Below are 22,106 nucleotides of genomic sequence, written 5' to 3'. Positions count from 1 at the left end.
TCATTCCTCCCTTGTTTACACCTGCTGCCGCCGCCTCTCCCCCCCTCCCCGCCCTCTCTGGAATCCTTTGCAGTGTGGCTTTGGCCCCAGCGTGCTAATGAAATGGCTCTTACAGAGGTGGACAGCAACTCCAGGCAAACAAGTCCACGGCCTCTGCTCCTGCCTCATCCTTCTTTTTTTGTCCGTGGCATTTAAAACTGCTGACCTTCCTCCCGGGGAATCTCTCCTCCCGTGGTTTGGGTCCTACTGTATGTTTCAGGCTCTCCGCTGGCCTCTCTGATGATACCATCTCTTTACCCTGTTTTCGCTGACAGCTGCCATCATGTAGACCCCAGTCTGGTCCTCAGTCCTCTCCTCTGCGCTCTCCCCCTTCACGGACACATGGAACCAACTCTCACTTTTCTGAGGATGCCACCAAAATCTCCACGTCCAGCCATAATCAGGTTAAGCCCCAGACCGTCTTTTCCATCTGCTCTTCACTTTCTCCACCTGGGTGTCCCACTCAGCCTCCACTGCAGAGGTTCTAAAATGGAACCCATTAACTTCCTCCCAGGCCTGCCCCTCTGCCAGGGCTCTTGGTACCCAGCTAGAATCCACTGCGTATCCGGGTCTCCTTGGACCCACATCCCATCAGTTGCCTACTCAGTCCTGTGGTTTCCGTCTCCTCACTTCCTCTCACACCCACCCCTCCCCTCCTATCCCCTCCCTGTCTCTTACCCAAGCCATTACCATAGCCACCCCACCTGCCCACTGCTCCCTCAGTCCACTCTTAGGTTGAGAGTCTTATCATTCTCCTGTTCGAGAACCTCTAGCAGCTCTACCTGGCCTATTAAAAAAAAATTCCCACTCTCAGCATTCTCCATGCCCATCCCCCAGCTGCCCCTCCCTTCCTCTGCTTCCACATGTCCAGACCCTGCTTGTCCTTCAAAGCCAGGTGCACGTTTCGCTTCCATGGTGTTTCCTGTGATGCCCGGCATGAGTCAGCTCTCCCTCCTCTGAAACCCCACAGTGCCGTGGCCAACCTCGCTGGGGGACACGTGGCCCGTTCTGCCAACTCCATGATATTACCAGAAAGGGAGCTCATCAGGGACAGGGTTTCTGTCCTGCCCACTGCCCACCTTTGTATTCTAAACACCTGGCATATTATATTCTGGACATCACTTTCTAGAGTAGATGTCCTGTAAATGTAAAATGAAAGTTGTGTTCTGTAGATAATTGTGACAGTGGTTTAAAGCAGTAAGTCAAGATTTGGATTTCTTTTTCTGACTCCAGACCCACAGTGTCTTGCAGGCTCTCCGCTCACAACAGGTAGAAATGCCCATGGGCATTGGCTCTGTTCTTTGAGCACGCACTCATTTTCACATGTGTTTCAATAATCTCCCCTAAGAACCGGAGAGCTCTCGAAATGTGAGCTCCGATGGTCTTGGTATCTGTCAAATACCTAACATATAGTAGATATAATATTTGTTATGATGAAACAAACCATTTATAAAACACTAATGAATCCAGGAGAATACTGAATCACTTTACAAGATAGTATTTTGACCATTGAGTTGAGTCTGAGTCCAAGAAATATGTATTAAGTGTCCTTGGGTTGACACATGGGTGTTAAAATTAAGGAGTACAATACAGATATAGAAACCTTTTGGATGTTGCTGAGACGCTGTATTTGAACAACAGACCACAAGATCTTGGCTGGCGCCTACGTCTTTTTGGTGTTTGCCAACGTGTGGACATACCACTTGGTTTCCTGTGCTTCCTTGGTATTTTCTTGCACATGAAGGATTGGTAGGGAGCAGAAAAGGTAGCCTCCTGGGTTTCCAGTTTTCCTTCCCATAGGTAGTAGGACCATAATCTATTCCAGATGTAAATGTAATGTGTTCAGTTGAAACAGTAGGAACTGAATTTCAAATGAACAATTCCAACCTGCTAGTAAAATCCAGAGGGGAAGAGTTACCACATTGGTGTTTTCTACTTGAAAACACAAAGCATGGAGTCATAGGCAGCTGCTGCTATCCCTCATCAATAAGGAACGTGCTGCTGCTTGGTTTTCTCTCATGGTGGGAATGCATTTATGCCAAGCTGCCTTCCCTATCTGAGAGACGGGGCAGGGCTCTGGGTGCAATCTGTAGACGTAGAAAAGGTACAGATGCGAAGCCTTTATCTCACCTGGTTCCTGCTTCAGACCCTCCAGTGGCTGTCTGCTCTGCCTTCATAGTAGATTCATGCTCAGCATGGAAAGCTGACATCTGGGCCCCTCTTTCTCTCGGGGCCACTCCTCACCCCTGCTTCCTGCTGCATCCTGCACTGCAGCTGTCCTGGAGGCCCTGTCTGCACAGGGTCCTGCTCTCACCCTCAAGGCCTTTCGAGTCCTCCTTCCTGGAATGTCCTCCTCCACTTATGTTCACCTGACCTCCTCTTTACTCCATTCACTTGGCTAATTCCTACTCATCCTTGAAAACTTGAATCTTCCTAACTCTTCCTGCCGGGCTGAGGGACCTCCTTTCTGTTCACATCTTTGGGCACACTCACTCTTTAGTTCAGAGCTGATCATACTCTATTGTAACTGACTTTCCATCCCCCCCAAGACCATCCACTTCTTTTTTTTTTTATTGAACTCTAGTTGATTTACAGTGTTGTGTTAGTTTCTGCTGTATGGCAAAGTGATTTAGTTCCATATGTATATACACACTTTTCTTATTCTATTCCATTATGGTTTATCCCAGGATATTGAATATAGTTCCCTGTGCTATAGTAGAACCTTGTTGTTTATCCATTCTGTATGTAATGGTTTGCATCTGCTAATCCCAAGCTCCCCGTCCATGCTTCTCCCACCCCACCCCCCTTGGCAACCACAGGTCTGTTCTCTATGTCTGTGAGTCTGTTTCTGTTTCACAGATAAGTTCATTTATGTCATATTTTAGATTCCACATATAAGGACCATCAGCTTGTTGAGGGCAGAGGCCATCATTTTTTTTTAGAAGGGCATATCATATATTTTTTTAAATTATTTATTTATTTGCCTGTGCCGAGTCTTTGTTGCGACACGCGGGATCTTTGGTTGTGGCGTGCGGAATCTAGTTCCCTGACCAGGGTTTGAACCCGGGCCCCCTGGTTTGTGAGTGCGGAGTCTTAGCCACTGGACTGCCAGGGAAGTCCCAGCAGAGGCCATCATTTTATTTTGAGTCCCCAGAGCGTGGCAGATTACCTTGCACGCATAGGCACTCAAATGAGCTATTTAAGTGAATGAATCTAGTCTTAAGTGCTGCTGTTCATGGTGCTGCACACTGGCCACGACCCTCAAGAGGCCGAGATGCGTGGTGGTTCAATGGCAGGACTGCCTTTTGTCACAGACCCTTAACATTTTTCATACTGAGTCTTGGGCAGACACTCCGTGCCCAGCTGAGCCGGAAGTCCCCAAGAAAACTTAGATGCCCTCACTGGTTATGAAATAAAATCCAAACATCCATGCAAGTTAAGAAATTTGAGACAGACCCCTCACAGATAGTGGGGAGAACCAACCATTCGACCAGTACATACGTACTGTAGATCAGGTGGTTAGAAGTACAATCGAGAGAAAGAAAACAAGGTAACAGGGAGAAAAGGGCAGCGGCGGCAGTGTCAGGTAGGGGCTTTGGGAGAGCATCATTAATGATGGGGATGAGCACACCCACCAGTCGGTTACCCAGGGACCTTGCTCAAAGCTGGAGGTGATGTTGAAAAACCTTTAAGAGGAAATAGACCCCAGAATGGTTGGCAGGAAAGCTTCTAAACTTTGGAAATTAAATTTGCTCTGATGTGCCTTTTCGTAGCAAGTGGATTTGTGACCATTCTGTGTGCCTCGTTATCTAACAAAATGGGGGTGACTTGGTGTATTATTTGGGTCGAACCCTGCCTCTGAGCTGAATCCAAGCCCCTCGATCAGTCCCCTCCCCATGGCAGCCATCCTCACCTACAGAGTAAGCCAGCCGCTTGTTGCCAGAAGGGGCAGTGCAGTTGGCTTTGCCCAGAATCAGTCAGTCACAAACTAGCTGCCGAACACCTGCCATGTGCCTGGAGCTGGGGTGAATGTCAGTTACATCTGTTTAGAGCAGTGTAAGAGATGCTCATTCCACTCCATCCTGCAGTCCAGCGAAGGAGATCAAATTCTTTCGTCTATAGAAAACACTCCATAAACACTAAAAGGCAATTTGTCGTTTAGTGCAAAATATGTGATGTAGATTTTAATTGCTGTGGAACTGAGGCCCTTAAAGCACCCCCACCCCCACCCCGTGCCAGACGCTGTACTTTACACACTGCACCCTGTGAAGTCGTGGGTATCACTGTCTCCGTTGTATGAATGAGGAACCAGAGGACTGCTTAATTGAGAGTCCCCAAGGGTTACGAGGAGGCTCACATGCACGCTCCGGGGCGCTGAGAAGTTGCCTGTTTTCCAGGTGCTCCCTTGGTTTCCCCATCTGTAAAATGTCATAAGGTCATGGTGAAGATCAGTGAGAGACTTGTGCAAAAGCACCTGACATACGTGATGACCTAGAGCTGCTAAGCTAGTGAAAGGTGAGCCTGGATTTCACTGCCTGATCCTTCTGCTTCTTGGAGGTTTACACCCTACACCTGAGCCCAGCATCACTAGCAATATTCCTGCGGGGGAGTTTGGAGTGGGTGCAAGAGTGTCTGTCCGAAGAGAAGAACCTACTGCTTTAATGTTCTTAAAAATACAGCTTTACCCGGAGCCAGGATTTTCTTCCACTGCATGGGAAGAGGTGAAAAGAAAAGGAAAAAAACGGGTAAGAAACCCACTGGGTGTGTTGGTTCAGAGACTCCCGCTGCTGGGGGACAATTTTAGAATAACCGTGCGCTTTGAAGTGCGGCTGCTCGTTCCTGTTCTTGATCCGCCATCATTATCCTCACCCGATTTCCATACCGTCACTTAGAGCTCGACATGTATCTAAATATACATGTCGCTTCTCCTCAGATGTGTTCTTTCCTCTTGCTACGCTGAGCTTTTGAGAAATCTCTGCATCGTTCCCTGTGCGGGCTCTCCCTGTACTGTTTGTTGCAAGCTGGACACTGTGACCGCCTCCTTGAAGTCTGTAGGTATCTTCCCTCCGGTCAGGCCTTGAGGAGGAAGCAGGGCGGCCTTGCCCATGGCCCATAAGCTCTGAATACCATCTGAAGTTGCTAGCGAGCTCTCGACTGTTGCGGCCAAGTCACTGATGTAAAAGAGGCTTTTGTACTCCACGTTGTTGGTTGGATTTTCCGTGTGGTAAAGACATCTATAGATCTAAACGAACAGCAGGAAGCGTTACTTCCTCATCACACAATTCCAAAGAGTCGCAGGTGAATTATGCATTTGGTATTGTGACAGTGTCTCAATGAACAATGGCAGATGCCACCCAGAGTTTCCTCCTGAAAAGCATTAGAAAAGGGCTCCTTCGCCATGCATTCATTTGCTTTGCGACAAATTTCCAGCCGGTTTCAAGGAGGGTTTTTAAGAACACACACTTTGAGTTACAAATACCATTTCGTACAGAAGGAATACCTGTGATATTTGCTAATGGCTGTGGCAGAAAAAGAACGTGTTTTCGAAACTGGGGCATGCAGGAGCCCCGGCTTCTGTTCCTGTTTCTCCACTGACTGGCTGGGTGACATGAAGCCATCTCTGCTTTTCTGAGCCACCACAAGTCCTTTTGCAAAATGAATAGCCGTACACTACATACCTGCGAGGAGAGTGCATCCATGATGGAGGGAAATTGGTAAAACATTTCATACGGTGAGGATGCAAAATGCTAAAAATCTGAAAGTAACCCATGAATACCTTCTGGATTGCAGAGGCCTCTATTTTCGTGGCCTTAGGTGTTGACTATAGCAAAGTCATGGCGCATTTAAACACATGGTACCGTTAACACCTGTGCATTTCACGAACATCTGTGCCTACCACAGATGTGTGCCTACCAGTGGGTGTGAAAAAGGAGAGAGAGTTTCATAGTGATTCATCCAAAGTGGCTCCCAGGTGTCCTGATATCATCTGTTTTAAAGTTTAGACTTTTTGCTGATTTAGGGTGAAAGCCAGAAATTATGCCTGTGACTTCTTGGGGTGGTCATGGATCATGAATTTCCTGCCATTCAAATTCTCAAATGTTTCAGAAGCCATTCTCCAGGTAATCAGAAAAGACCCAGGCTTGTTTCAGTAAAAGTGGATCACTGTTTCAATGGGGCGGCTCTATTAACCACAGTGTTCAAGGAGAGAGTGACATTTGGTTAATTGGATTTTCCTGTTAAATCTGGGTTTTCCAGAGCACTTTTCCCAGTTTGAACTCTTTTTGGATCTTTATAACACGTTCATTGAGCACGTCTTTGGGACCAGGCCCTGAACTAAGTTCTGGGAGATAATGAACTTTAAACAAGTTATGGGTGGGTAATTGGATGGATGGATGCATGCACGCATGCATGGATGCATGGATAGATATCCTGCTTGCAAAGAGATCATAGTCTGGTGGAGGCAAAATAAATTAACCTGCATGCAGCATGAGTACTAGCAGGAAAGCCTGAAGGGGGAGTTAAGTAAGTGTATCTAGAAAGATCAGGGAAGATCTTCATAGTGATAGTAAATTTGAACTGAGTTCAGTTTTGAAAGATGAGTTTGCCAGGCTGAGAAGTCGAAGGAGGATATTGCAAGAATGTACAAAGAAGCAGCGAAAAAAAGCACACAGAGTGAATGTTAGGAACTTTCCTTGTGGCAGTAGTGCTGAGTGGGAGCAGTGTGGGTGTGGAGTGTGGTAGGTCTGGGAAGATGAAGGTGGGCCAGGGTACTGATGTTCAGAGTTTGGACATTTTTCTTGTAAGAAGGCTTGAGTACCTCGATCATATTTGCTTTTAGAAAAGAAAGGGATCTTAGGGGGAGAAGAAACTTGAAGATAGAAAGCCGGTTAGGATCGTCCTGCGATGCAGCTTCACACAAGCAACCACAGGGGCCTGAACAGAAGCAGTGGCTGTGGAACCGTGAGTGGGTCACAGATACGGGCTTTTTGGGAGGTTGAACCGATAGGGCTTTTTCATTCAATGTGTAGAATGAAAGAGAAGTGAATCAAGGATTTGTTCTGATTTTATTGACTGGATTTGTTCTGATTTTATTGTTCTGATTTTATTGAATCAAGGATTTGTTCTGATTTTATTGATGGTGATGCCACTGGGGGAAAATGATACAGAGAAACAAATGGGCTTGTCCCGGATTATAGGACCTAGTGAATTGCAAGTCCAGGAATTCTCTTTTGTTTTAGGTCAGACTTGCCTGGATTCCCCCGAAAATAGAGAGAAAGCGAGAACATGAAGCTTCATGCCAAATAAGGCCTTTGAGAGATCCTTTCAGTGAATTTAAGGATGGTGGGATGCTAAATCTCACAGCCCCTTTTCGTTTTTTTGCTGTTTTTGTCAGTTTTGAAGACTAACTTTTTGTTTTGTTTTGTTTTCCCTGATCATATTTCAAGGTTTTGTTTTTACTCATCAGAATGACAGGAAGTGTTCAGTGCGTGTTTCCTTCAAGCTTGGCCTCAACCTTATTTTCAGGATTAGGCATTTGTTTTTCCGTTTGTCTCCAAGACAACCAAGCCCAGAATTCCTATATATAGTCATCCAGTGCCCATTGTCCCCCCTGGCCATTGTATCATAATCTTGTACATCCAGGCCAGAGAACTCTACTGATGATAGAAGACAAGGAGGTGCCAGAGTCCTTGGCCTGGAGGTTTTCAAGGCATAATCAAAAGAAGGAAATAAAGTAACGTGGCTGCCTTTAGAGATTTATGTTCCCCTTTAGACGCTCTCCAGGAGGAGTTGAAATGGCTTGTGTTCCAAAGCTTAGTTTCTAATATAGTTTTCCTTTGGAATGGCCCAATGTTCTATCTGGAGAACCTTTTTGAGAGTCTTCAAAGGAAATACGTGGAAAGTTGAATTGTTGATTTGAAGTCGGTCATGTTCTGGATGCCACATTCTGCTCCCTGTTAATAGCAAGAAATGAACAGCAGGTATCTTGAGAAAGAAATTGAGTTTCAAAGGAATTCAGATAGAACCTAAGAAATCTTTAAAAATAAGTAAACCTCTTGAATCTGTGAATCATCTTGACAGCTCTATGCTACAAACAGTTCTTGTAACTTCAAACAGAGAGATAGACAGAGGTACAGGATTGAATTTAAGAAAGTTGTTCACAAATTCAATCCAGGAAACATTTTCTTAAGTACTTTTTTGAATGAAAGGACCATTAGTCTCTGGCTGTAAAAGCACGTAAGATACTATTCCTGCCAATCTAAAATGTAAGCCCCACGAGGGCAAGGATCCTTGCTGGTTTTTTTCACTGATGTATCCCAAATGCCTAGAAGTGCCTGGTACATAGAAGCCTCTCAATAAGTATTTTCTGAATTAATATAAAATAGGGTCAAACATATAGATAGATACAGTTGAAACTTATTTGATATAATCAAGACCTAGTTTCTCAGTGATATTTGCGAATTTCTTAACGCAGGGAATCCTTTTAAAAATGCTTTAAGCGTTTTATTTTCACTTAAAAACGCATTCATTCACCAGGATTGTGCTGTAGGTTTCAAGCTTATGTATTTGAGTCTGCGTCTTGTGATTGGAGTTCCCCATTTTCTCTCTTGCATAAACTGTAATCACCTATACTACTCTCAGTTTCTCTTAAGTGGAATGATAATTTAGACATTCGTGGAACAGTCTTAGAGCAGAGTCCTTCTAGACTTTCATGTTCTCCTCAATCTTTTATCTTTTGCCAAAACGTAATTTGACAGTAATTTTTTTTTAGCAGTTTGACCTTCTCAAATCTTTTCCAAGCTCTTAATGTAGCTTTCATAGAAATGGCAACTTTTATACCCATCTTTCATCATTTTAGGTAATATTAATTAAATTGAATAAGCGCAGCAACAAATACAAATATAACTGGTACAAAGAAGTTTGGGAGAAAATAAAACTGATTTTTGTTAGCATTAACTCAACTGCTGGAAGCAGAAGTGGATGGGGCTGCTGCAAGAGCACTCCAGCAACCAGCCTGGACCCTGTTGCCATGGGATGTTTTAAGGTCAAAGGCATAGAGAGATAAGGCCAAGTTTGTTGGTGGAGGTTGCTTAAGAGAACATATGTAAGTGTAAGCTGAAGTATAATAAGATCCAGATGAAAATCACTATGTGTGTGTGTTGACAAAGCACAGAGGAGAGCAGGGTTCTGTCTGGATTGTTGGGGGAAAGCCTCACAGAGTAGGTGACATTTCAGCTGGGTTTTGAAGGATGGGTAGGGATTTGCCAGGCATAAAGAAGAGGAAGGGCATCAGGGAGCCCTCGATCAAGGACTCCCAATGATGAGATATGTAGAAAGTGCAAGGAGTTGGGAATTAGCCAAAAGTGAGGCTGGAAACACAGGCCGAGACCAGACTGTAGAGCTGTATGTACCAAGGAGTCGGCTTTATCCTTGAGCCCTGGGGCATAATCATATCATACTCATGTAAGTGATATACATTATCTGTCTATGACATGTATGCTGGCCAAACTAGAACAGATCTTGGAGGAAGGAAGACCAGCTAGGAGGTTGTTAAGAGTTGCCCGTATGGGATCTGAGGACGTGAATGAACAGTTAGAGGAATATGACTGGAGGTAAGAAATGACATGTGTCTCTGGGATGTGGTATCTGGTGAAATGTGCTGCCACAGGAAACATCTGACAGTCTGAAGGAGGATTCCCACAGTTTGAGCTTGAACGAAGTGGTGAGCCATTGACTCACATTCAGAACGCCAGCGGAGATGCGTGAGCAAAGATGGTGGCCATGCGTGGCATGTTGAGTTTAAGGCATCCACCAAGACAGAGTTTTTCGGCTTTAGGTGAAGACTCAGATCATGTCTAAGCTCACTGATAAGCAGGAGGATTCTCTGTCTCGTCACCAACAGACACCTGGGTTGCTGTCACGTACATGGAAATACTTGGACCCTTTTTGTCCTTTGCCTGAGTTTCTTAGCCATTGTATGATAGAAGTTGATGCCATTCCAAAAGCTTCCTGCCTGTTAACTAAAGTATGTCTTTAGCTGCTCTCTTGTCATTGTTGGTGTGCCCTTCTCAATTTTTCTAGGAACAGTGGACAGTATTTCCAGCATATTTGGGTCCCAACCCCAACCCCTATACTTTGGGCATTTACCATATTTGTTGTTAAATTATCTACAGGTAATGTTCTGTTTCTGGTTTCTTATACTACAAACCTTCAGTTGCCAAATCACCTGCTCTTCTGAAGAAAATTACAATCTGTGCATCATTTTGAACTCTACGCTATTTTAGGACTTGAAGATTTTAAATCCTTCCTTATGCGATCTCCCTCGCCCTCCGATGTACACATTTTTCTGCTCAGATTCATCCTCTGATCTTTATTTCTTTTCTCTGTAGGAATTAAGTCACTTTTGTCGTTGTTGGGATAAGAATGTAGTTGTTTAATTTCTATTTATGACTTAAGGTGGAGGTGTGGTGAATTGAACATTTAGGTAGCAACACACTAGCTAATACTAATTACGTTTATTAATGGAACTCAAGGTTCTCTTGATGTCCTCCCTCCATCTCCCTCACTCCTACTTCTGTCCGTCACCAAGTACTACTGGTACTGCTTATTTTGTCTTCTCCACTAGGTCTTTGGAGATAAGGTGGCTCCATTGAGACTTTTATTTTTTCTTTGCAGTGTATCACCATCAGTTATTTACACGTCAGTCTGAGACAGTGAGTTGCTTGAGGGCAGGGACCATGTCCTACTGTTCCACAACAGGGTCACCCATTGACTTAGATGTCCAATAAATGTTTGCTGAATGAATGGGTGTCATTTAACCATTTACTCCCCTGGCCGCCTCTAAAATTTGCTTGCCTAAAATCCTTTTTTTGCCTTTTATTTTCTCCTGGTACTGGATTTGCCCTGACCAAAGAGCCTCTCTCCCAAGTCTGCATGAAAATCTAGCTCAAATATAATTAACTGTGGTTGCTGGCACCAAGGTACTGCTGCCACTTTTTCACCTTCACTCACACCCTCTCTGCGGAGCTGCGGAAGATTGAGAATCGATCCTCCCGTACAGCTTCCTTTTCAGATCACTCAGCGCGTAAGGGAGCTGTCCTCTCTGCTGCTCCCACAATTTACTGCCCAATTGGTTCTTACTCTTCCCTGTGTCTTCCTTAATCTTTTTGCAATAGTTAAACTCTCCTGTTACTGTTCGGTTTTTCTCTTTGCCCCTTTTATTCCTTCAGTCAGTGGAGTAAGTGTGTTAGACACAGAGCAGGCGTATATCTTCATAACAGCCAGCTACTCCGTGTTTCTCCTAGTAGATCAGGGCTCCCAGAAGGCTGTGCCGTGTGGCTTGTGGGATCTTAGTTCCCTGACCAGGGATTGAACCCGGGCCCCCAGCAGTGAAAGCGCCGAGTCCTAACTACTGGACTGCCAGGGGATTCCTTCCTAGCACCTTCTTTGACTCTGAGTCCCTAGAGCCTGCCTGTGGCCTGACACGAAGAGGGTGTCGAATATTTTGTTGGATCAGAATGTTCAAGAGGACTTCATTCTGTCATGTTTATTGTTCTTCCAGAGTTCACTTATTTGTCGTTTGCTATAAAATAGATTTCCAGTGATTATTTCTGTGCTGGCTAATCTCTGGAGAAAAAAGAAAAGAAAAGAAAACAAAACCCTTTGAATGGATACTTACCTGGGTTTGGCTGGAATTCTGGGGGGCTGGAATGAGAGCCAGAAATTTCTCATTTCTCCAGGAACCTGACTGAATGAGAGGGGTAGGAAGTCTCATCTGGAACGCAGCCCTTCCCCGGTTTGAAATCCTGAGCTGTCCAAGAGCCCCGGGAAAGCACCAATCTCCCATTTGTATTCGTGTACCTTTCTTTTCCCAGCCAAATCCCCCCTGAGGAATGTTAGAGCATTATCTTTCTAGGGCAGTTTATCCAGCATCTGACTTAAGCATGCCATTTGGGCAGGCACATCTCCAGTGCTGGGTATTTGCAGTGCTTACCTGTGTAGCGTGCTTATAGAAATGTCCCCTGGGTGGTCCCTTTTTTTTGTTTTTATATAGCATTTTGAAATTTTGGACATTCTTTTTCTTTCCCGGGAATCTTAACTTTGTTGATTCTTTTTTCCCATGTGCTCTGAAATGCTGGTTTTAGTGTTTTCTTTGGTATTAAGTTTAATATTATTTTCTCTTTGTGACCATTTCTACCTAGTCTGATGTCACTTTCTCAGCTATTTCACCCTTGCTGCCATCTCTCTCTCTCTCTTCTCTGCTGTGCGTGTTTCTTGCTGATGGAACACTCAGATATTCTTTCATGTTCTTCTGACTTGCATCAAGGGACCCCGGAGGTCAACCCATTGAGTCAGATGCCTGATAGTCAAGTTTCAGATTTTAGAGTCAGATCTTTGTTCCAATCCTACCTCTGCCTCTCGGTAGCTGTGTGGCCAACCATTCTCAGCCCCAGCCATCTCATCGGTAAAATTGGCATGAGAACCTATGCCATACACCGTAGTGGTGAGAATTCACTGTTGGCTGTTCAGTAACTTACAAAGCCCCACCTAGATGCGCTGTGACCATCCATTCTACAGTTCTGTTATGATCTTGCTTTTATAAAATCATTTTCCTATTATAGACAGTTTACAAAATGGATAGCTCCATATAACTTAGCTAAATTTATTTTATAACTGCAATTATAAATCATAATTTAATTTCCAAAACTTTGCACATAAATAAAGTCACAAGTCAGAGACTGACACTCTTTTCTGAGACTGCACATCTCAGGGATGGGTTAAGAATGGATGGACCAATGCCCTCTTTGCTGTTGGCTCCATCGTAGATATTCGTGGCCAAAGAGGCGGTAAAGATGTAACCTGTACTCCTGTGCTTTAGCTGTTGTATGTTCCCATGACCACAGGTCGGGCTCTGCAAGCACAGAGTGTTTCTCCTTTCCTTTTCTTAAGCTTGGAATGAAAGAAAAGAGTCTTAATGATGATTTTTAACTTATGTGACATGCCCTTCACTGCTAAGAATCTGTTTGTCTTACTAACCTGGGCACAAAAGCATCCGCTTCTGCTCTTCTTTCTGGCTATGCCTCGTGAACAAACCGGGATTTTATGTAGCTCAGCAAATGGGCTTTTTTAGGATCAGTGGAATCAGACACACTCACGTCTTTGTCACTTTAGTGCCTGAAGTGCTAAAACTGTACATTATTCACAAACTCCAAGTGAGAGCGAGGAAGAGTGTGTCTTGGCACCAGAGAGGACAGTAAAGCTCTCAGAAGACCCAGAAAGTTATCACTTGGGCATTATTTCAAGTGTATCCTAAGTGGTGGGATTTGCTTCTTTCTGTAAGTAAACCTGTCCATCTGATTTTAACCAGGAAAGAAGGATTTTATGACACGGATACATACAGGTGTTCTTTTCACACTGCCATCTGTGAAGGGTGATGAGCTGTCCTTTCTTGGAATGCTTTCTCCACGACTTCTAGCATTTTTATTTCAAGTTTCATATCACATAGAAATACCCGTGTTAAAATTGAGAATGTCCCTGGTGGCTTGGAATGCTTTCTCCACGACTTCTAGCATTTTTATTTCAAGTTTCATATCACATAGAAATACCCGTGTTAAAATTGAGAATGGGGATTCCCTGGTGGCGCAGTGGTTGAGAGTCCGCCTGCCGATGCAGGGGACACGGGTTTGTGCCCCGGTCTGGGAAGATCCCACGTGCCGTGGAGAGGCTGGGCCCATGAGCCATGGCCGCTGAGCCTGCACGTCTGGAGCCTGTGCTCCGCAACGGGAGAGGCCACAACAGTGAGAGGCCCATGTACCGCAAAAAAAAAATTGAGAATGTGTTTTTTGAGATGGCTGGAATGATATGCCATAGACCCTAGAAACAAGAAAAATGTGTTGAGTCAGACTCCTCTCCCTTTGGGGAGTTTACCCAAGAGAGTCTTACGTGTGCTCTAGGTTGGGGGTGGCAGAAGGTAGGGGAGACAGATTGACCTGGTTTGTCTTCTGATTAGGAGCCAGTTTGTAATTTTGTTATAAAGGGACTGGAGCTGTCCAGTGCCTTGTGTCTGAGTCTTAGAGGCCATGGTGGCTGCTTATTGAGAAATGGGCTGTTCCTTTGTTTTGGTCTCCGGGGAGATTTGTGGATGGTCCACTGGTCAGGGCAGTCGGACCTGACTTCGGCCTTGCTGGTCCCAGGATTTCTTTCCTGTAGAGCTAAGAGCAAACCAGGACCAGCACTGGCGAGAGGGCAGGGCTGGCCGGGGTACTGGTATGGCAGTGCTTTCCCAGCAGCTCAAGTCCCAGTTAACAGGAGAGGCGGGCAGAGCATGCTTTGTGCTTCATTGTGCGTGTGTCTGAAGCAGAAACTAGTCTTGAGAGCTTAACCAGAATCCATGAAATGGTAAACAAACCTGCTGTTGAAAGAAAGAATGAGAAGTTGACAGTTGCATTATTGTGATCCTGAGTGGGTTCATCGGCTAGGCTAGGGTCGAGGAATAAGGAAAAAGGAGATAAAAAGAATCGGGCGAAATGAATTCAGTTGTGTTAATGTCTTTCTTCCTTTGTCTTCGGTTTACACCTGGTAATGAACCCATGGAGGCTCGGAGATATTGTTCGAGTTTCCTTTTGTTTTATGTGTGTGTGTGTGTGTAATGAACCCATGGAGGCTCAGAGATATTGTTCGAGTTTCCTTTTGTTTTATTTGTGTGTGTGTGTGTGTGTGTGTGTGTGTGTGTGTGTGTGTGGCAGGTTTGTTTACAATTTCCAAAGGGGCTTTTTTCCTCCATCCTGAGGAATATGAATTGAGGAGGGGAGGAGGAAACAAGAAGGGGAGGAATTTTAGTATTTTGAAGACAAGAGGTGACCCCACAATAAGGGAACTGCTCTGAGGCCGATGGGATGGATGGTACCAGTCTCATCAAATATGGGTTTTACAGAGCCCCCGCGTGTCCTGCCTGGGGAAATCACACTTTGGGAAATTAGGTGTCCATCAAATCAGGAGGAGGCTGGTACAGTTTCTGTCCCATTTCCCCCCTGCTTTTTGAAAGGCTTAAGAAAAGAGTCCTTTGTTTTCTTTTCAAGGAAAGTTACACTGAAATTCATCTGTGTGGGATTCAGACTCCATTTTTGTCATTCATGGGCAGCCCGTAGGTTATATAGGACAATGGTGGTGATAACGTTAGTGAATTCCTGACCTCAACATTCAGAGCTGCGTGTTGGGAAAAGCTTCAAGACCTTTTTTTCTTTTCACTTGCTCTCTCTTTTTTAAAATAGATTATTATTTAAGGAAGAAACTGAGATTTTCCCACCTCCCGTCTACAGTAGATTTCCCCACCACATGACATTGGAGCGTCACAGGCTTAGGATTTGTGCCTGTCACTTCCAGCATTTTCCTCCGAATTGCAAACTTTCAAATACCTTTCAGGGAAACTTGTTTGGAATTTCATTTTAATGGGATTTATGAATAAATCTCCATCTTAATGCTGACTAAGCTTTAAACATCCATTCCTGGAGAACACTATTGGATTTTTATATTTTAAAATTTAAATCACTTGACAGTGAAGGCATAAAACACTTTTATATTTGTGAGTGCCATGTGCTTGAGCATTTTCTGTTACAGACTTTTTTTCTCCCCCGGTTGGCTTGAATAATTCTGGGCTGCAAAGGAGGAGATACTGCATCTTCGACTTTCCTTTCTCGTGTGGATGCCTGTGTACATTGTGCGGGTTTATTTATCTCACCTACAAGGATGGGTATTCTGTGGCAGCCTGTTGCCACGCTGCAGTTTCCTTTAAAAGAAGTTTACTTTCTTCCTTCACTTTGAAACCTTTAACCTCAGAATTTTATTTTTAAATGCTGTGAACCCTCAAAGTCAGATTAAAAGAAGTGATGCTTCCTCCCTACCTGCCTTTCCCCAGAGATGCGTTGTAGAATGTAAATGAAGATGAAAGCTGGGATCATAGTCAACCCCTTTTTAAAAAAATACTCAAAACTAGGGCTTCCCTGGTGGCGCAGTGGTTGGGAGTCCGCCTGCCGATGCAGGGGACGCGGGTTCGTGCCCCGGTCCGGGAAGATCCCACGTGCTGCGGAGCGGCTGGGCCCGTGGGCCATGGCCGCTGAGCCTGCGCGTCCGGAGCCTGTGCTCCGCAACGGGAGAGGCCACAGCAGTGAGAGGCCTGCGTACCGCCAAAAAAAAAAAAAAACCCCAAAACAAAAAAGAAACCCTCAGAACTAATGTTGGGGGTTTTCAAGTGTCAAACCTCCACTGTGTTCTTTGTGTCTGGTGTCATCTTCCCCCGTCTGTCCACAGACTCATCCTACTCCGAGCCTCCGGACGTTCAGCAGCAGTTGAACCACTATCAATCCGCTGCTCTGGCGAGAAACAACAGCCGTGTTAGCCCCGTGCCTCTTTCTGGAGCTGCGGGGGGCACTGAGCAGAAGACGGAAGCTGTTCTTCACTGCGAATTCTGTGAATTCTCCTCTGGCTACATCCAGAGCATCAGGCGCCATTACAGGGACAAGCACGGTGGGAAGAAGCTCTTCAAGTGCAAAGACTGCTCCTTTTACACAGGCTTTAAGTAAGTGGCATGAAGAACAGCCTCGAAAAACAAGGCGGCTGCACCCGCTTCACCCCTCAGCCTGCTCTCCCCTTTCACTATCCCATCTGGAGGTCATGGGAGGCCCTGCCTGTGGGATGAAGGAAGGGGTTGTTGGGCCCAGTCTTCACAAGAGGAGGCCAGTTCCAGAAGACTGTTTTGGGGGTTTAGGGAAGAGATGAAGAGCTATATCAGAACAAATGAGTTTAAAAATCAGAGCAGATGGGTGCCCAAGGAGTGTGAGATCATGGCAAAGGATTTCCCTGACCCAGTATGTGAAACAGTGAGTGTTTTCCCTTTGGAAAACCACACCCTCACCCTCACCTTTTATTTTATTTGTCTTTGGGGGGCAAAAAAATATCTTCTCGGAAGCAAAGTCAAAGTCAAGAGAGAACATCGGCAGTCGTGACGCCCCTGCTACCCTTGTAGAGATTTCTTATTTCTTAAGATCATATTACTGAAAGACACCCAGAGAACCAAGACTCCACACTGGGAAGACTAAACTTGGACAATCACAGAGAGATTGTTCCCATCTAGAAAAAAGATAATCCAGAGTCACCTTTGTTCCTGTGTATGAGAAAGATTGGAATGCTTCCTATCATTTAATCTAAACTCCTGTGATTTCATCTCACCCTGGGAGATACTGTTTAGGTTCATGGTTACGAGTGTAGAATATGGAGCCTGACTACCTTGGTTTGAACTCCAGCTTTGCCACTTACTGGCTGTGTGACTTTGGACAAGTTACTAAGCCTCTCTGTGTCTCTGGTTCCTTATCTGTTTAAAAAAAAAAAAAGACAATGATAGTACCTACCTCTTAGGGCGCTTGTGAGGAGTAAAAGAACCGTCAATGAAGCCGTAAAGTGCTTAGCATAGTGCTTGGAACAAAGGAAACACTAATAAGTGTTATTGTATCATATATAGAAAGCTTTTATAATAATATGAAATGCTATAGTACAGATATAAAGCTATTATCTGCTTCTGCTGCCGTCAGGGCCTGGGCTTTAGGTCACTCCAGTATTTCAATACACACTCCACACAGAGAGGCTGGTGAGTAGACTTCATGCCCCCCCAAAAAACATGAACTGATAGAAAAACAAGTCTCTTTTCCACCAACATCTTAGTTGCTGGGATTTAATGGAAAATGTGTTACATCTCTGACTATTAATGTGGTTCGGTTGTTTTTTAGATAAATATGTATGTGACCTTAGAAGTGAGAGAAGGCAAAAAGGACCCAGATAACAAGGGCCCACTGACAGGTGTACATGTTTCCCCAGAGAGAGGCACTCGGGTTAATAAGAAGGGGACCTTGCCTGTTAAACTCTTGGTTTCATCCATTTTTATGAGACATTTAAGGCTTTGTAAATTTTGAAGTTTTGAAACGGATGGAGTGGGGAGGCAGTGATACCCTCCGCCTTGGAGCTGGTACAACAGCTCTGAGTTTCCTTTACGTGGTCATCAACCGTCCTGACTTCCTAACCAGCCTGCCCTCCCCTGTTACCTGGGAAGAGTCACCGAGGCAGCTGATAAATCTTCCAGCTTCAAAACAGTCCCTCTTCTTCTGAGCTTGATGAGAAATATATTCTCGTAGGGATTTTGTTTTATATTTTTAACAGGCAACTTCTAATTCTCAAGAATAAAATTAGGAGTCTGTTTCTTTCTTCTCAAACTCAGCCCTGCCTGAGCTCAGCCAGGTAGCAAAATTTCCAAAACGAAGTTACCACTGCATGACAGTGCTTAGTTATTGCACGAGAGACCAGGGCACTTGTGGTCAGCAAACATGATGAACCACTGTAGTTTTGGCCCCCGGGTGGAGTGTCTCTGTAGTAGGGTTGCTGGCAGGGGGTGCGAGTGAGATGCTCCTTGGTTACACTCATCGCCTCTCTCCCCACCTCCCTCCCAGATCTGCTTTTACTATGCACGTGGAAGCCGGGCATTCGGCGGTCCCCGAGGAGGGCCCCAAAGATCTTCGTTGTCCTCTCTGCCTCTATCACACCAAATACAAACGCAACATGATTGACCACATCGTGCTGCACCGAGGTAACCTTCCAAGCTCGGTTTTCTTGTGCGGGGCGGGGGAAGGCGGCTCGGGTGGCGTTAGAGGGAAGCCGTCTCAAGGTGGAAGCGGCACCTTTGCCTGGTCCCTTGCTCCCCACCGTATCTCCCCTCAAGAAATCACAGCGATCACCCTAGTGACAGCCAACAGGGTAAAAACATCTTCCCCCTGAGAGGATTTCCTTCACGTGGAGGGAGGCAAAGGTGATGGATTCTGCAGTGAACAGTTCTGCGGGGCTTCCCCCTGAGAGGGAGTTTTATATCCTGAGTCCTCCGCTCTCACGGCCTTGCTAAGAAGGAGTGAATGAGAAGCAGAGTGGGTGGGTGAGGGCAAGGAGCTCTGTGGCTGTAAGCAGTTCTTTGGACGAACACCAAAATGATGATTTCCGAAGCAGAACGCGGAATTTCCCTTGAACTGGATGGAGAGAGAAAATTCTTAAAACTGAAAGTGGCCTGATGTATGTTAGAAACCCCATAGGCTTTGGGTTTAAATTCTAGATTTAAAGCCTCCTGTGTTTAACCTCCCTGTCCTCCGTAGAAAGAGGTGACGAGTTATGCCTCTGAGGTGACGTATTGAGTGTCTAGTGTGTTCCATGTGGGTGCATCCTGGGTGTTCCGTAACCGTCGGCTTCTCTGCTAAGCTGGGGTACGTCTTTTAGGTCCTCTTTGTTTTTTCTTTGAGTGGAGTTTACTGCTGGCCAATTCAAACAGTTAAACAACAGGCCCCGTCTGCACTGGAAGGAAAAATATGTTTATGTAAAACCTACTTTATCCGGAAGAGATTCAAGCCAGAGGCGGATGGAAAAAGATGGCTAGAGTACCCGTTGCCAGTCTCTCTTGCTCTTTCCACCTACTGACCTTTCCATCTCTCCTTCCTTCCTCCCTGCCTCCCTCCCTCCCTCCTTTTCTTCCTCTTCCTGCCTCTCTTCCTTCCTTTACCTCTAACCTGGGAAAGCTTTTAGGTATTTGCCGAAAATACCGAAAAAAGACTCGAAGGCAACAAGTGTCTTCTGCTGCCCTGCTGAGATGTTACTCTGAAATGCTGGACATCGCAGGGGGCGGGGGCAGGGGGCATTTTCAAAGTTTCCAGCATTTCCCCAGAGCCGCTGCCTTTGGCTGGCACGTTTCGTGACATGTCACCCACGTCTGCTGCAAACTCCGTGGAAGACTTAACCTTCAGCACCCTCAGGTCCCCGTCCTCCCCAGGCAGGTTCATGAGACGTGACACGCCTGCTGGCGAGGACGTCCGCCTGCAAGCTAGGGAAAGCCACGCAGGAGCGTTTAGGCAGGAATTCCTGGCCCGACTGCCCCCGCCTGGTGTGCCACCTCAGCCACCTGGCTTCCGGTCCCCCGGGCCATGTGTGTGTCACTGGCTCTGTGCCCGCACTGCTTGGGGCGAGGCCGGGAGCCGTGCTGCTGTAGAACAGACAGCATCGGTGAGACCCCACTTTGGCGGTGGATTCTCTCTCTTTTCCATGTTGCTGCCTGGTGGGATCAGAGCCTTGATGCCTAATGCGCTTGATGACTTTCCTTCCCTGAGCTGAGAATTCAAGAAACGGAGGCAGAGAGAGAGAGAAACGCTTAATGCCTGGAGCATGCCACACCTGACGTGGTGCTTCTCACACACGCTTACTTCATTGTCCAGCCACACTGGGAGGGACAGTACTGTGACCCGTAGTCCTGTTTTATGTACGTGAAGCTTGAAGCTGGAAAAAACTTTTTCTTTGATTTCGTGTAGTTATTTACGATCATTTCACAAAGGATTTAAGGTATCTTAAAAATAGTCGTGCAGAACTGTAGGATTAAAAACAAATGAGAAGGGCTTCCCTGGTGGCTCAGTGGTTGAGAGTCCGCCTGCCGATGCAGGGGACGCGGGTTTGTGCCCTGGTCCGGGGGATCCCACGTGCCGCGGAGCGGCTGGGCCCGTGAGCCACGGCCGCTGAGCCTGCGCGTCCGGAGCCTGTGCTCCGCAACGGGAGAGGCCACAACAGTGAGAGGCCCGTGTACTGCAAAAACAAACAAAAAAACAAATGAGAAGATTGGGGCAAATGCAGAATAAGGAGAAGGCAGTTGAAAGTCACGTCAAGTATGAAAAAGCTCACCTAGAGTTTGGGTACTCGGTGTCCGCCATGAGGTGCGGTGCGTTTGTTAGCAGTGGGCTGCAGTCGTGGCCCTGGGACTGCGGCCCACGGTAGGAGAGACAAAAACGGAATCAAACTGGATTTAGAGTGTTTGTTAGACTCTTGAAATTTTGTTCAGGAATCTGAGATGCTGGAACCTGAAAGGAGTTTCTCCGCTGGGTTCTCCTGAGGGGACTGTGTAGGATGTAGTGCATACTGTCCCCACCCTGAATCCAGTGCTGAGTCCCCTGGGCCCACGAGGGCTGAGTAGTTTAACCAAAGTCATCCAACCGGTGAGCAGGGAAACTGTGTGTCAACGCAGCCCTCTGACCCCATGACCCATCCATCATATTGCCTGTCACTGGTTACTTACAGTCTCTTCTCTTTATTTATAGAGATGATTTATTTTAAAAGAGGCATCAGAGTATATAGATATTGTCCTCATTGGGGTCAGAAAGTACACAACCTGGAATGAACATGAGCATTTGAGGGTTGGTGGTAATAATAACATCCCTGGCAACAGCAATGGTTACTATTACTGAGAGCTTATTAGGTACCAGGTGCTGTGCTAAGTGCTTTCCAGTGAGTCATTTTATGGAATTTTCACAAAACCCTAAGTGGTAGGTATTACTGTTATCCCTGACAACAACAGAAAAAACAGGTTCAGAAAGACTAAGCATCTTACCTAAGGTCAAATGACTAATAAGCAACCCAGCTGGGATCTGAACCCAGGCTTGTCTGACCCCCCCCACCCCCCGCCCATGCCTTTACCCACCAGGTGTCACTGTCTCATCCTTGGGGAGGTGGTTGGTGTCACTCTGTTGAGCATTCTAGTGGCTGTGGCATTTGGGTCTGAGGATGGCGTGGTCTGGAGGCTGCAGGTCAGAGACAAGGACCACTGAGCCGCAGGGGGGCAGGGTGCTTCGGGACAGCGTATCTGCCATCTGCATCCTGGCCTGGCTTTGGTGGCCATCCCAACTCAAAATGGCAGCTCAGTGGGAAGTGGGTCTCGACAAGTCAAGAGACAGGGTTGGGTGTCTGCCTGGCAATTTCGAGTTGGGGCTGATCTCAAAGTAACCAGATGTGGCTCTTTCTCCACCTGTGCTTTCCTTACTCTGTGGATGAATAAACATCTTTGGTCTCTAGAGCCTGCAGTACGAGATCTTTCTGAGACCTTAGTTAATTAAAATACGTGGAATGAAAGGCAAGAAAAGCAACTTCTGAACTGGCCCTGAGACTGAGCTGCTGTTTGCAAGACTGGAGTCTCCTTAGCTTTTTGTTCAGACAAATTGCTGTATTTACAT

General features: G+C 45.9%; 1 protein-coding gene across 1 annotated transcript in view; it reads left to right on the top strand.

Moving 5' to 3' along the window:
* Positions 1 to 22,106, top strand: part of ZNF462 (zinc finger protein 462) — a 109,113-nt gene that overhangs the window by 34,681 nt on the left and 52,326 nt on the right. Inside the window, exons 8-9 of the mRNA XM_007462442.1 lie at positions 16,345 to 16,612; positions 18,531 to 18,667. Coding sequence (XP_007462504.1) covers positions 16,345 to 16,612; positions 18,531 to 18,667 — 405 coding nt within the window. The remainder of the gene's footprint in view (positions 1 to 16,344; positions 16,613 to 18,530; positions 18,668 to 22,106) is intronic.

Source organism: Lipotes vexillifer, unplaced genomic scaffold, assembly GCF_000442215.2.
Source record: "Lipotes vexillifer unplaced genomic scaffold, Lipotes_vexillifer_v1.1 scaffold312, whole genome shotgun sequence".
In the NCBI taxonomy this organism is placed as follows: Eukaryota; Metazoa; Chordata; class Mammalia; order Artiodactyla; family Lipotidae; genus Lipotes; species Lipotes vexillifer.
Note: the sequence above shows the minus strand (reverse complement) of the source record. Positions and strands in the feature narration are given on the sequence as shown.